We start from the raw sequence: 12,792 nt of genomic DNA on the forward strand, positions 1-12,792 counted from the left end.
CGGGTGCTGCACAAGGCGTTCGGGCTGCGGTATTACTTGCTCGGCGTGCTGAAGGTGGTGGTCAACATGCTGAGCTTCACGGGTCCACTGCTCCTCAGCGGTCTGGTGACCTTCATGGAGGAGGACGGGGCCCCGGTGAGCAGAGGCGCTTGGTGCGCGCTGGGCCTCTTCGCCACCACCCTGCTTTCGTCCGTCCTGCGCAACTTCTTCGTCTTTGAGGTGTCCAAGGTGGCGCTGTCGGCGCGCGCCGCCCTCGTGTCAGCCGTGTATGGCAAAGCGCTGCGGGTCAGCGGCAGCGGCCTGGCCAGCTTCACTCTGGGCGAGGTGGTGAACCTGATGAGCACGGACGTCGACCGCGTGGTCAACTTCTTCAATAGCTTCCACGAGCTGTGGAGCCTGCCCTTCAGCTTCGCCGTCGCCCTCTACCTGCTGTACCTGCAGGTGGGCGTGGCCTTCCTGGGGGGCCTCGGCGTGGCGCTGCTGCTGGTGCCGCTCAACAAGCTCCTCGCCTCGCGCATCATCAGCAACAACAGAGACATGCTCCGGTACAAGGACAGTCGCGTCAAGGTGAGTCATCATGTGAATGGTCTGATCTCGTGTCATGGTCTCCAGAAGATGAAGACTTCAGTGATACGAGGTCACGTGACTCTTCTCTCTCTCTCTCTCTTCTCCTCCAGCTCATGACCGAGATCCTCTTTGGCATTCGCGTCATCAAGTTCTACAACTGGGAGTCGCACTTCGCGCAGAAAGTGGCCGACTGTCGCCAGCAGGAGCTGTCCCACCTCAGGGCCATCAAGTACCTGGACGCCATGTGCGTGTACACGTGGGCCGCGCTGCCGGTCGTCATCTCCATCCTCACCTTTGTGACCTTCGTGATTCTCGGTCACCAGCTGACTGCAGCCAAGGTAGAGGGACGCTCGAGTGTGTTGAGCTGAGATGATTTTCCTGATATGAATCTGCAGCACAGATTTTATGGTTCAAGACACAACCTCCCCAGAAAACGATGCCTCCTATTGTGTCTCTTATTCTACAAATTTTAAAGCTACAAATTTAAAGCTATAAATTTAATCACAGAAATTGAATATATTGTCCATAACTATGTTCATATAAGAGTTAAATACAGTTCCATGAGGTGGACCCGACCTCCGTGTGAGTCTCCATGTTTCTATGTCGTGTTGAATACGGTTGTTGAACTAAACGCTCCAGAAAACGTCACGTCCACGTTGAATTTTCAGACCCTGATGGAAACCGGAAATGGAATCAGCGGTGCGCCGCCATAAAGTGTCCCCTGTCAGTCGCTCAGTTGTTTGCAGTTTGCAACTTTACCACCATATGCCGCCAGAAAATTACAATAATTACACACTGGGACTTTAGGAATCGATCACTTGATGTTGTGGAAGCCGATCTTCATCACATACGTTCTTCGTTTTCCACGAGACGCTTTCGTTTTAGGCGACGGAGCAAATTGCTTGTGTTGCCTCCTCCGGCAACAAAACTTTAGCTCGACAACATTTGCAGTAAATGGTTGTTTGGTCCACGTCAGACAGAAGGCGCTCCTTCTCTTCTCTCGTGGCCGCCTCCAGTTTCCATCATGGTTTCTGGTCATGAGCGTTAGCATGCCTCTTTAGCGGTGCAGCAGTAAAAAACGGTTCCCCCTCAAACAGCCTCATCTTCGCCACTCTCCAAACGATAGCACCGGTGTTGCTGTATATGTAAAATTCAAATAAATACAAAAAAAAATCTAATTCAATGACTGAACATGTGGATGTTGTAGGTTTTCACCACGCTGGCTCTGGTGGGAATGTTGATCATCCCGCTCAACTCCTTCCCCTGGGTCCTGAACGGCATCCTGGAGTCCAAAGTGTCTCTGGAGCGGATCCAGCGCTTCTTCAGTCTGACCAACCAGAACCTGCAGGCGCACTACGCCCTGGGTGGGTACGCCGCTGTGTGTTCATGTGTTGACCGATGATACGGACGCGCTCGCTAAATTATATGGATTGATTTATTGGCCCGTGTTCCATCTTTCCACCAAGTTTCATTGAAATCTGTTCTGTAGTTTTTGTGCAAAGTAAGAACGAACGAATGAGAAAGAAGGAAAGAAATGAACAAATGAACGAAAGAGATAAAAGAACAACCAAACAAAAGAAAGAACAAAAGAAAGAAAAGAACAAAGGACAGAAAAAAGAATAAAAGAAAAAAGAAAGAAAAGAAAAAAGAACGAACAAACGAGAAAAAAACAAATGAACAAAACAAAAGAAAGGAACAAATGTACGGATGAAAAAAGAGAAAAGAACAAAGGAGAGCAAAGAACAGATGAAAGAATGAACGAAAGAGAAGGGAGAAAGACAAAGTAATGAACAAACGAGAAAAGAATGAATGAAAAGTTTTCTAGCAAAAGTAAGAAAAGAATGAATGAAAGAGAAAATAAGAAACGAAAGAAAGAAAATGAACAAAAGAAAAAATAACGAACACTCGAGAAAAGAACGAACCAGAGAAAGAAAGAAAAAACAGCCTATGAAAGAAAGAAAAGAATGAATGAAAGAGAGAGAGCGAACGAACGTGGGTGAAAACAAGGTCATTAAACTGACGTCTCTTCCAAATGTTCCACGTCTCTGGTGTGTCGTGGGTCTTTGTGCTGAAACTCGTCCGTCACAGTTTCTCCCGAAGACGACCGGACGTCGGTGCTGCTGAGTCAGGGGACGTTTTCCTGGCAGAGGCCCGACGGTCCGGACCAGAACCAGCAGGGGGCGGGCGGAGGGAGTCTGCTGCTGCACGGCCTCGACCTGCACATCGCCAAGGTCTCAGTGTCTCTCGTGCTTTTCACAACGGAGAACGTACAGTCTTGAATGTGTTCATTGTGATGAAGAGCTGAACGAGAAGCCGTCGTGTGCTGCAGGGCTCCCTGGTGGTCGTGGTCGGCGAGGTCGGCTGTGGCAAGAGTTCCCTCCTGGCTGCGGTCGCAGGAGAACTCCACAGGTGGGACTTGAACTCTTTTCGTATTGCGTTGTCGTCTTCAGGAGAGAAACTGAACCAGGAAGCGGTCCCCCTCTCTCCGCAGGCTGAGCGGCGTGGTGTACGTGGCGGACCGAGAGGTCGGCTTCGGCCTGGCGTCCCAGGAGCCGTGGATCCAGCACGCATCGGTACGAGACAACATCCTGTTCGGCAAGGACTACGACCCCGACCTCTACCAGGCCGTGGTGCAGGCCTGCGCCCTCGCCGACGACCTCAACGTACGACAGCTTTTACTTTCCTCTCGTCTCCTCGTGGTCTTTCGATTGTCAGCTCTTTTCTGTAAAGTCTGAATATGCACGGTCCTCAGAGGATGATCCTCCTCCGACCACGGCGACACCGTTCACGTCTTCATCAGATCGGCATTTCTGACGCTCAATGACTTTTTTATTTATTTTGTATTTTTCTTGCATCAGTACATTTGAGCCCGACGTCATTAAAACCATCGTGTCCGGAGCAGAACAGAAGATTTGTGCTTCGCCTCCAGTTTATGTGAATATGAAGGAATTTTTTATGAAACACATTTGTAAAAAAAAAACAAAAAAACATTTGCTCCGAAATGTTTTCTGCAGGTTTTGCCAAACGGCGACAAGACAGAAGTGGGGGAGAACGGCGTGACGCTGAGCGGAGGACAGAAGGCTCGGCTGGCGCTCGCCAGAGCTGCGTACATGGTCCGTCCTCCGACGCTTCGATGTCAAGTTTCATATCGAGACGTATTTTGTCAATGCGTTAGATAATCATTTATGCATAGAAGTAAGTGCCTAAAGAGCACATGTTGTTTATTTGGTTGCATTTATAATGAAAAAAATGCAGATTGCAATTTTATGAAGTAATTAGCATGCACTGGTGATGTGCTAAATTAATCTAAATTACAGTTGAATACTGAATTTCCCTTGTAATTTATAATATGATCCCAGAAAACACAGATTGATGCCAGTCTCTCTGTACCTCTTCAGGACAAAGACGTCTACCTGCTCGACGATCCGTTGGCAGCGGTCGACGCCGACGTGGCCGAACACCTCATGCAGAAATGCGTCCTGGGTCTCCTCAGGGGAAAGACCAGAATCCTTTGCACGCACCGTATCGAGTTCGTGGACCGAGCGGACACGGTGGTGCTCATGGAGAACGGAACCATCGTCAAAACGGGTAGAATTTAATTGAAGTACTTAAGTTTATGGTTCATCGCAGACCCAACGGATAATTCTACACAAACATTACATTGTTATAGTGTTTAGTTTATTCGCTGCAGGGTCATTTCCTACATTACTACAAGTTGAATATGAAATATTATATCTGTCAAGCTAAGCTGCTAAATTTCTGTATTCTGATTACTTACCTTTAACAATCTATGGGAAAGAAAAAGAAAAAACATATATGTTTATGTATATGTATGTGTATGTTAGTATGTCTATGTATGCATAGATATATACTGTATATTTACTGTATGTATGTATATGTATGTATATGTATATATATATATATTTATTTTTTAATATCCAACATGAATCGTGTCGTTGCTATTCATCAGGGCCTCCAGCTGAAATCCTTCCTTTGGTCGAGGCGGCGCCGAAACAACGGAAGAACGATCACAATGTGAAAGAGAAAAGAGGTAAAAGTTCTGGACTTGATTCTGTCTTTGGATCGAAATGTCTCGACAGCTTGTTGGACGCAGAGACACAGAACTTATGGTGACTCCCGGTTGATGAGCAGGCGCAGCGGAGCCGGACGACGACGACGAGCCCGGTCCACCAGCAGATCTGTGGTCGGGTGGTGATGATGGTGATGATCCTGAGCGCTCGGGGGAAGAGCAGAAGCTGGCGGGCGGCCTGGCGTGGAGAGTTTACCAGACCTACTGGGCCGCCATGGGCGGAGCGCTGGCCTCCTCCGTCCTGATGTCTCTGCTCCTCATGCAAGGTCTTCACCCTATCGCTCGTCTGTCCAGCTCGACCGCGGTCGGCGCTCAGCAGAGTTGTCGACAACTCACGTGTTTTCTTTCTTTGCGATTCAGCCTCGAAGAACGTCTCTGACTGGTGGTTGTCCCACTGGATCTCGCAGCTGAAGAACAACGGTTCTGCAGCGACGGGAGAACTCGTCTCCTCTCACCTGCTGCTCTTCTCACCTGGAGGACTCACGTACGTTTAATATCATCTCTCAAAACTTGATTTACATCACCACCTGTTACCGTTTCCTTGTTTTTTCTTTGTTCATACGTCTGTATTGAAGCACCTCGTAAGGGATGCGTTGAAAAGTACAATATTGATAACGTTATTATTATTATTAATAACAATGATAATAAAAAATGGTAAATTAATTTACTTTATAATATTCAAACTTATTATTATATATAATTATTAATATATTATAATATACATTATATTTGATAATAAATTATTATAATGAGAATCTAATCTAATATAAAAAAATATATTTTATAGTAATTATAAATTAATAATAACTAATAATTATTATTAATAATAAAATAATATTAAATATGATATAATAATGACAAATAATGTCTTGCAGGAGAAGGTGAAATTACTCACATAAAAAATTTAAATCGCATCAATCACATCACACAAAAATCAAAATGGTTTATTCATTTTTTTTAAAAATAGGAAATTAAAAACTCTTTCACAGGCTGTAATTTTTTTAAACTTTTGTTAGCAATAAATAATTCCAGACTTTCTGCTGAAACATTAAAATAATAAACACTTTAAACCTTTAAACTTATTTAATTAAATAATCACGTTTAATAACTGGACTTTTTCCCAGTCTTTACTCATCTTCACCTCTTCCCTCCCAGGTGTCTGCCGCCGCCGCCGTTGCAAACGATCCCGTCGAGCAACGTGAGCGCCGACGTCAGGTTCTACCTGACGGTGTACACCTCCATCGCTGCGGCCAACACCGTCTTCACCGCCCTCCGGGCCTTCCTCTTCGCCTACGGCGCCATCTGCGCCGCCACGGCCGTCCACAACAGACTCCTGGATCGGGTCCTGAAGGTGCGTCAGTCAACTTTGAGAGCTGAAGTTCATGAATCATGGGCTGAGGTCCAATAGTCTATTCTGCTTAGGATGGTTCTTGACTGAGTGAAGTGACCCAGAAGTGTTTCCTCAGCAGCCATGATCTGTTCAGATTCTCTAAACGCTTAGGGAAAGGAGCTTCAGTGCTTCCTTTCCCATCTCCTTTAGCATAGGGTACAATGGAGCTTACTATGTGAAAGAAAAATGAGAAATAGACGTCCCGCAATTCATTGCGGCAGTGATATTTAACGTGACGCGCAATGCATGAACGTGAATGATTAAAAATTGAAGTAGAAGAAGAAGAGAATGAATAAGAGTCATCATGTAAGTTACTGTTACATATCAATCATTTCCATCTGATGTCACACGTTGTCATGGTGATAAATATGAGTTATAGGAGCGAGAGCAAACAATCTCAATGTCACAACCTTATACTTTCAGTTTCTAGTATATTGTTTTTATTTCAATTCCAACCGTGGTGATGAATAAATATTTTTCACCGTGCCGTCCATGTTTATCATGAATCCACCTGATAAGAACTCACGAGGCACAAGTCGCCTGGACGATGTTTCTTTTGTAGTTCATCTTCAGAAATTCACGACAGACGCATCAACAACATCCACCGTCACATAGTGACGTAGTTTAGTGTCAGTGGAGTCGGATTCTCTTTTCCTAAGTCCTATGAATCCTCCTTTACAACCTCCTCTCAGCCTCAAACGCGCGATGATCCGTTGTTAATATAGAAACGTGGTGGCGTCTTGTTTGTGCTTCCTGCTCCTCCAGGCCACGGTGACCTTCTTCGACACCACTCCCCTGGGACGCGTGCTGAACCGCTTCTCCTCGGACCTGTACAGCGTGGACGACAGCCTGCCGTTCATCCTGAACATCCTGCTCGCCAACGCCTTCGGCCTGCTGGGCATGCTGGTGGTGATGAGCTACGGCCTCCCCTGGGTCCTGGTGCCCCTGCTGCCGCTGGCGCTGCTCTACCACCACACGCAGCGCTTCTACCGACACACCTCGCGCGAGCTGAAGCGCCTGTGCAGCCTCACGCTGTCGCCCGTCTACTCGCACTTCTCCGAGACGCTGACGGGGCTCGCGACCATCCGGGCCAGCGGCAGCACCGCCAGGTGAGACGCGACTAAACGGGCCGATACTAGCTCAAGTCAATTAATAATAATATTATAATATCTTTCTGTCTTTCTGATCTTCCAGGTTTGAGGAGGAAAGCGCCAAACGCCTGGAGCAGAACCAGCGCTGCCTGTTCCTCAGCAACGCCGCCATGCAGTGGCTGGACATCCGCCTGCAGCTGATCGGAGTAGCCGTGGTGACGGGCATCGCGGTGATCGCCGTCGTCCAGCACCAGTTTCACTCCGTCGATCCAGGTGAGACGGCAGTTCCGTTTGGCGCACAACCAGCAATGAGAGGTTGTCGAGAGTCCGTAACGTGTGTTGTGTCGCCCGCCGTCAGGTCTGGTGGGTCTGTCGCTGTCCTACGCTCTGTCCATCACGTCCCTGCTGTCCGGCCTCATATTCAGCTTCGCTCAGACCGAGATGCAGCTGGTGAGCGTGGAGCGCACCGAGGAATACTCCAGCGGGCTGCCCACCGAGCCACAGCACCAGAACGCTCAGGTCAGACCCGCTCCGTCGCCGACACCACGGCCGCGACGGCAGCAGCTAGAACGACACTCACAGAGCGCAGAGCGCCGCCAAGGCTAATGCCCGACCTCGCTATTGCAAGAATTACACACTGGGGCTTTACGTTTGTGTGGATAAATCAATAGAAATTAGAAAATTAGAATCAAATGCAATGAAAATATAAAAATAATAACTTATTTGTTCAACAGTCTTAAGTTGTTTGAGGATGAATTTGATGTATTTTCTGTTAGAGTAAAAAAAACTGTTTCACGCCGTTTGTTTCCTCCACAGTTGCCCTCGGCGTGGCCCGAGAAGGGCCAGGTGGAGTTCCGCGGCGCGGTGCTGTCGTACAGGGACGGGCTTCCCAACGCCCTGGACGGGGTGAGCCTGTCGGTGCGACCCGGCGAGAAGGTGGGCGTCGTGGGACGCACGGGCTCCGGCAAGTCCACGCTGTTCCTGGCCCTGTTCCGCATGGTGGAGCTGAACCGGGGTCAGATCCTCCTGGACGGGCTGGACCTCAGCGCTGTGGGCCTGGGGCAGCTCAGGTACAGAGGAGGAGGAGGATTAGAGTTAGAATAGAGGATTTGGACATGAAACATATTAAATACGCAACACATCAGTATTAATGTGAATGGATTATCACAGTTTCTGTAATGTCATTTTGACTTTGAGGACGAGGTTCAGGCAGTAAAAAGGCACAGTTAAGACACAGTTGTCTACTTTACACTTCCTGTTTGCACTGCACTGTTTGCACCATTACATGGTGCACACCTTGTATATATATTTTAAAGTATTGAATTATTCTCATTTTATGCATATATTTTTCTTTTAGTTTTGCATGAATTCTGTTTTCTCCATCTTGTTTTGTTTGGTTTTTATATTGCTGCTGGTATCTCCGAGAGCTACCACATTAAATTTTGTTGTTCACTTACGATGACAATAAAGCCTCTTGTGTCTTATGTCTTATGTGTGTGTGTGCCTGCGTGCGTGCGTGTGTGTGTGGCGCCCTCTGCAGGTCCAGGTTGGCCATTATTCCTCAGGACCCCTTCCTGTTCAGCGGGACCATCCGGGAGAACCTGGACCCGTGCGGGCGACAGCCGGACGAGCAGCTGCTGGACGTCCTGGACCAGTGCCACCTCAGCCCTGTGGTGGAGAGGATGGGTGAGAGGCCTGGGGGAGGGAGGGAGAGGGAGGAGGAGGGAGGGACAAGGTGAGGGAGCCAAGGTGTGTTCTGTCTGGAGTGAAACCACCTGACTCAGCGGGCGTCAGCGGGCGTCTCCGGGCGTGATGAAGGGCGTGATGAAGGGCGAGACCCCGGTGGCGGGATCATTTACATAAAATCAAGTTACAGGACGAGTCAACTTATCGTCTCTGTCGTCTTTTTTAAATTTGTCTTGTCAGAGGTAAATTAAAGATGTGGACGGGGAGCAGGAAACACTGTTGATGCTATCATCAACATAAAAGCATTATGATGATGATGATGATGATGATGATGAGACCTGCAGCGATTTTTTGTCATATCATGAAAACTTTTTCCATCCAAAAAGATTCCCAGTTTACACCTTCCTATCTCATACGTGTGTGTGTGTGTGTGTGTGTGTGTGTGTGTGTGTGTGTGTGTGTGTGTGTGTGTGTGTGTGTGTGTGTGTGTGTGTGTGTGTGTGTGTGTGTGTGTGTGTGTGTGTGTGTGTGTGTGTGTGTGTGTGTGTGTGTGTGTGTGTGTGTGTGTGTTAGGCGGTCTGGACGCCGCGGTCGGAGAAAGGGGGAAATGCTTCTCTGTGGGACAGCGGCAGCTTCTGTGTCTGGCCCGAGCTCTGCTGACCCAGGCCAAGGTGACACCTCAACCTACTCGTCAGTGTCCGTCCACACGTCGGAGTCGGACGCGTTCACAACAGCAGGATAATTACCAGATCGCTCTGTGTTGAGCAGCAGGCGGCAGAGACGTGATTTTTTTGTTCACAGTCTTCAACACGTTCACGCGCTCGTTGTGAATTCTCTGGACAATTTTCTGGAGCAAAATTTGCGTATGTTTACGTTTCTCTGTGGAAATTCAGGACAACGTCAGGATTTAAAAATGAATGCTCCATAATACTTTTTTTTTTTTTGTGATTATTATTTTTTTAACCCTTTTTTAATCCCACTACGGGGAAATTTGCTGTGTGAGAGCAGCAAAGTAAAAATCTTAAACATTGGTAAAAGTAATAAATAAGTAAACATGCAAAATAAACACAAGGAAATATAAGTATATATATATATATATATATATATATATATATATAATTTTTCTTTTTAAATTATGCTTTTGAAACAAAGGTTTCAATGTGTTAAAAAGTCTGACTATCGATTTGATGTGAACTCTGTTACTTGTGTCAACAGCAGGTTATATAACAATATATTGAGGAGATTTATGGTTCGTTACACAGAACCAGAAATCTGGTTCAGAAATCTGGTTCTGGGGTGATGCTCACAACATCACTGCAGACGGAGACATGAAACTCTTTGTTTTCCCGCCGTCGCAGGTCCTGTGCATCGACGAGGCCACAGCCAGCGTGGACCAGAGGACGGACAAACTGCTGCAGCAAACCATCCGGGAGAAGTTTCAGGACAAGACCGTCCTCACCATCGCCCACAGGTCAAACCTTTTCTGATCCTTCAGCTTCCAAACCCGGGTTATACGTCAACATTATCTCAAGCAGAAATAGCTGCTGTAAAAAAAATAATGAGGGTATTATATTAAAGACGGAGTTTAAGTTTAAATTCCCCCTTTTTTTTTGTCCGTGTTTGTGTCACCAGGATCAACACCATCATGGACTGCGACAGGGTGCTGGTGATGCATGCTGGGAAGGTGGTGGAGTTCGACACGCCGCTCGCTCTCTGCCAAAGTGACCAGTCCGTCTTCCGCAGGCTGGTGGCTGCGAGAGGAGAGTGAGACGACTGAACGTCTGACGTCTGAAGATATATTTTTATACTTTACCTTTGGAAAAGTCTGCCCTGAGAACCTGCTTCAACTTTTGTATCACGTACTGTAAAAACATTGTTGGGAAAAGAAGTTCTCCGTCTTGGAAAGATTGATATTTATCTGACAGTACTGACATTTATTTCCTTTTTAAATCCTTCATTTTTGATGCGAAAGCAGCATCGCTGTCACAAGTTGTTCCTGCTGAAACATTGATAACATAGTTAAAATATTCTTCTGTTTTAATTTATCACTAGGGTTTACATACTGACAGACGTAACCTTCTTTCTTGGCGTCAGATGATAATCTTCGTCCGTCCACCTGGGGCAGTATACTGGGTTGAGGGCACACTCACCTGACCCAACACTACCTCAGCTCTGAGACCAGCCTCTGAATATTGTTATAAGCACAAGCAGTAACTCTGGGAGAAAAAGTAACGACATACTGCACGTTTTGGTGTTCCTCAGGGATGCTGTCTCGAGCCCCTTCTTTTCATTTACACATGTTTCTCGTGTGATATCTTCAGAGAACATTAATTATGTTAATTTCTGTAGCTACGCTTATGATGCACTGTTCTACTTTTATGTTGGTATAGATTAAGCAATGAAGTTACCCTGTCTATTTTTGTGTATAGGCAGTCAAGCATCAAACCTTTTAATTTATTTTTCATTCAGGAGAGAAAAATATTTTAAGTCATAGATTTCACAGAAACAATGATCCAACACAATTGTACATCATAGATTTTTTTAATTTTTTTTTTATTTTTTATGAACCTGCACATTCTCTGCTGCTAGTTTGTTATATCTTCACACCTGCTCTTACAAAAGGAACCTTGACTTTCTTTGGGATCACTAATTCTCATCTGGAATTTCTTTTAACGTTGCATGTTTTAATCACATGTTTCATTTTCCAGGTTTAAACTGTTCACTTTAAGACTGTAATTATTTTTGCCTTATTACATTTAAAAAAAAAACTATGTTGGGAGCTGCATGCACAATGATTATTTTTTATAAATATTATTATTATGATTATTATTTTGTAAGATCAAAAGCTCAGATGTTATTGATGGCTCCTGGGATTTCAATTTTTTAATCTTGAAGTTATCGTTGTCAAAACTACAATACAAACTTTTCTAACTCATTTTCTGTGACGAGGTAACTCAAGGTCGGGTTTATTTTATAAACTGGAACATGAATCAGGCGTCAGTCATGAAGATCACGAAGAGGATTAAGTCGAACTGAAGGCGGAGACTGAAACCTTCAGCCTGTCTGGTCGGCCACTTTTTGTCTTTTTTTCGATTCTGCATCTGTTACAAAAAAACTTGACACATTTCTTGTCAGTGTCAAATCACACAGTGGTCATCAGATACATACAGTGTGTTATACTGATGTTTTATACAGACTGTGAACCACAGCTGCAGCTAACAATTATTTTTCATTTTGAATCAATTTGTTAATTATTTTATTGATTAATCGTTCAGTTTATAAAGCATTTTTTTTGTGAAAATGCCCGTCACATCATTAAATGTATTTTTTGTCAAAAACAAAAATATAATTTGTATTAATTTTACAACATAACAAGAAAAGTTGCAAATTTTTGCTGTTTTTTTTTTTTTTTGCTTGAAAAAGTTCTCAAACAATCAAAACAGATCATCAAAACAATCGATGTTCCCTCAGTTGACCAAGTACTTGTTGCAGCTCTAACGCAAACTTCACATATTGAATATTCTTGAATACTGACAATGGTTGTGAACAACACAGCGGTCGAACACACTCTTTGTGCAATGTGACAATAGTTTATGTGATTGATTTGACATGTTTAATAATTTATGAAGGATTTTCTTGTTTAGTTTTCTTGTTTTTGTTAAGTAGTTTATAACTAGACTGCTTGTCAGTGATGAAGCTGCGATGATAATAAAAACAGTGTCGCTGGTTATTAATACACTTGTCTTACCTGTTTTATTATTGCAGCAGGTTCGCCTGCGAACGTCCTTACGCAACAGTTCGGAGCAGCGCCTGAACCTTTTCATGTCGGTTTTTTTTTACGCAATAATAATAATGTGAATCCAACTCATTTCCATTTCTCTTTCTTCTCTCTCCAGATTCACATGGACCGACGCCTTTGTGAGCGACGAGTGACTCACACAGTGAACGCCTGCCGCTCCCTTTGGCTC

At 45.2% G+C, this 12,792-nt stretch overlaps 1 protein-coding gene across 4 annotated transcripts in view; it reads left to right on the forward strand.

Annotated features, from left to right (window-relative positions):
* abcc10 (ATP-binding cassette, sub-family C (CFTR/MRP), member 10) overlaps window positions 1–12,560 on the forward strand; it is a 17,874-nt gene extending 5,314 nt beyond the window's left edge. For 3 of the 4 annotated variants that reach the window (XM_035636070.2, XM_035636071.2, XM_035636072.2), the window contains exons 3-22: window positions 1–567; window positions 678–905; window positions 1,775–1,931; window positions 2,656–2,798; window positions 2,897–2,976; window positions 3,059–3,230; window positions 3,582–3,722; window positions 3,966–4,155; window positions 4,538–4,618; window positions 4,720–4,923; window positions 5,018–5,141; window positions 5,813–6,008; window positions 6,813–7,156; window positions 7,242–7,411; window positions 7,497–7,657; window positions 7,955–8,208; window positions 8,679–8,824; window positions 9,398–9,495; window positions 10,183–10,295; window positions 10,457–12,560. The exon at window positions 1–567 is cut by the window's left edge and continues 814 nt beyond it. In XM_035636070.2, coding sequence (XP_035491963.2) covers window positions 1–567; window positions 678–905; window positions 1,775–1,931; window positions 2,656–2,798; window positions 2,897–2,976; window positions 3,059–3,230; window positions 3,582–3,722; window positions 3,966–4,155; window positions 4,538–4,618; window positions 4,720–4,923; window positions 5,018–5,141; window positions 5,813–6,008; window positions 6,813–7,156; window positions 7,242–7,411; window positions 7,497–7,657; window positions 7,955–8,208; window positions 8,679–8,824; window positions 9,398–9,495; window positions 10,183–10,295; window positions 10,457–10,592 — 3,705 coding nt within the window. In that variant the 3' untranslated portion in view covers window positions 10,593–12,560. The remainder of the gene's footprint in view (window positions 568–677; window positions 906–1,774; window positions 1,932–2,655; window positions 2,799–2,896; window positions 2,977–3,058; window positions 3,231–3,581; window positions 3,723–3,965; window positions 4,156–4,537; window positions 4,619–4,719; window positions 4,924–5,017; window positions 5,142–5,812; window positions 6,009–6,812; window positions 7,157–7,241; window positions 7,412–7,496; window positions 7,658–7,954; window positions 8,209–8,678; window positions 8,825–9,397; window positions 9,496–10,182; window positions 10,296–10,456) is intronic. The other variant, XM_047333708.1, reaches the window with a different exon arrangement.
* Window positions 12,561–12,792: the final 232 nt, after the last annotated feature.

The sequence above is a fragment of the Scophthalmus maximus genome, chromosome 8, assembly GCF_022379125.1.
Source record: "Scophthalmus maximus strain ysfricsl-2021 chromosome 8, ASM2237912v1, whole genome shotgun sequence".
In the NCBI taxonomy this organism is placed as follows: Eukaryota; Metazoa; Chordata; class Actinopteri; order Pleuronectiformes; family Scophthalmidae; genus Scophthalmus; species Scophthalmus maximus.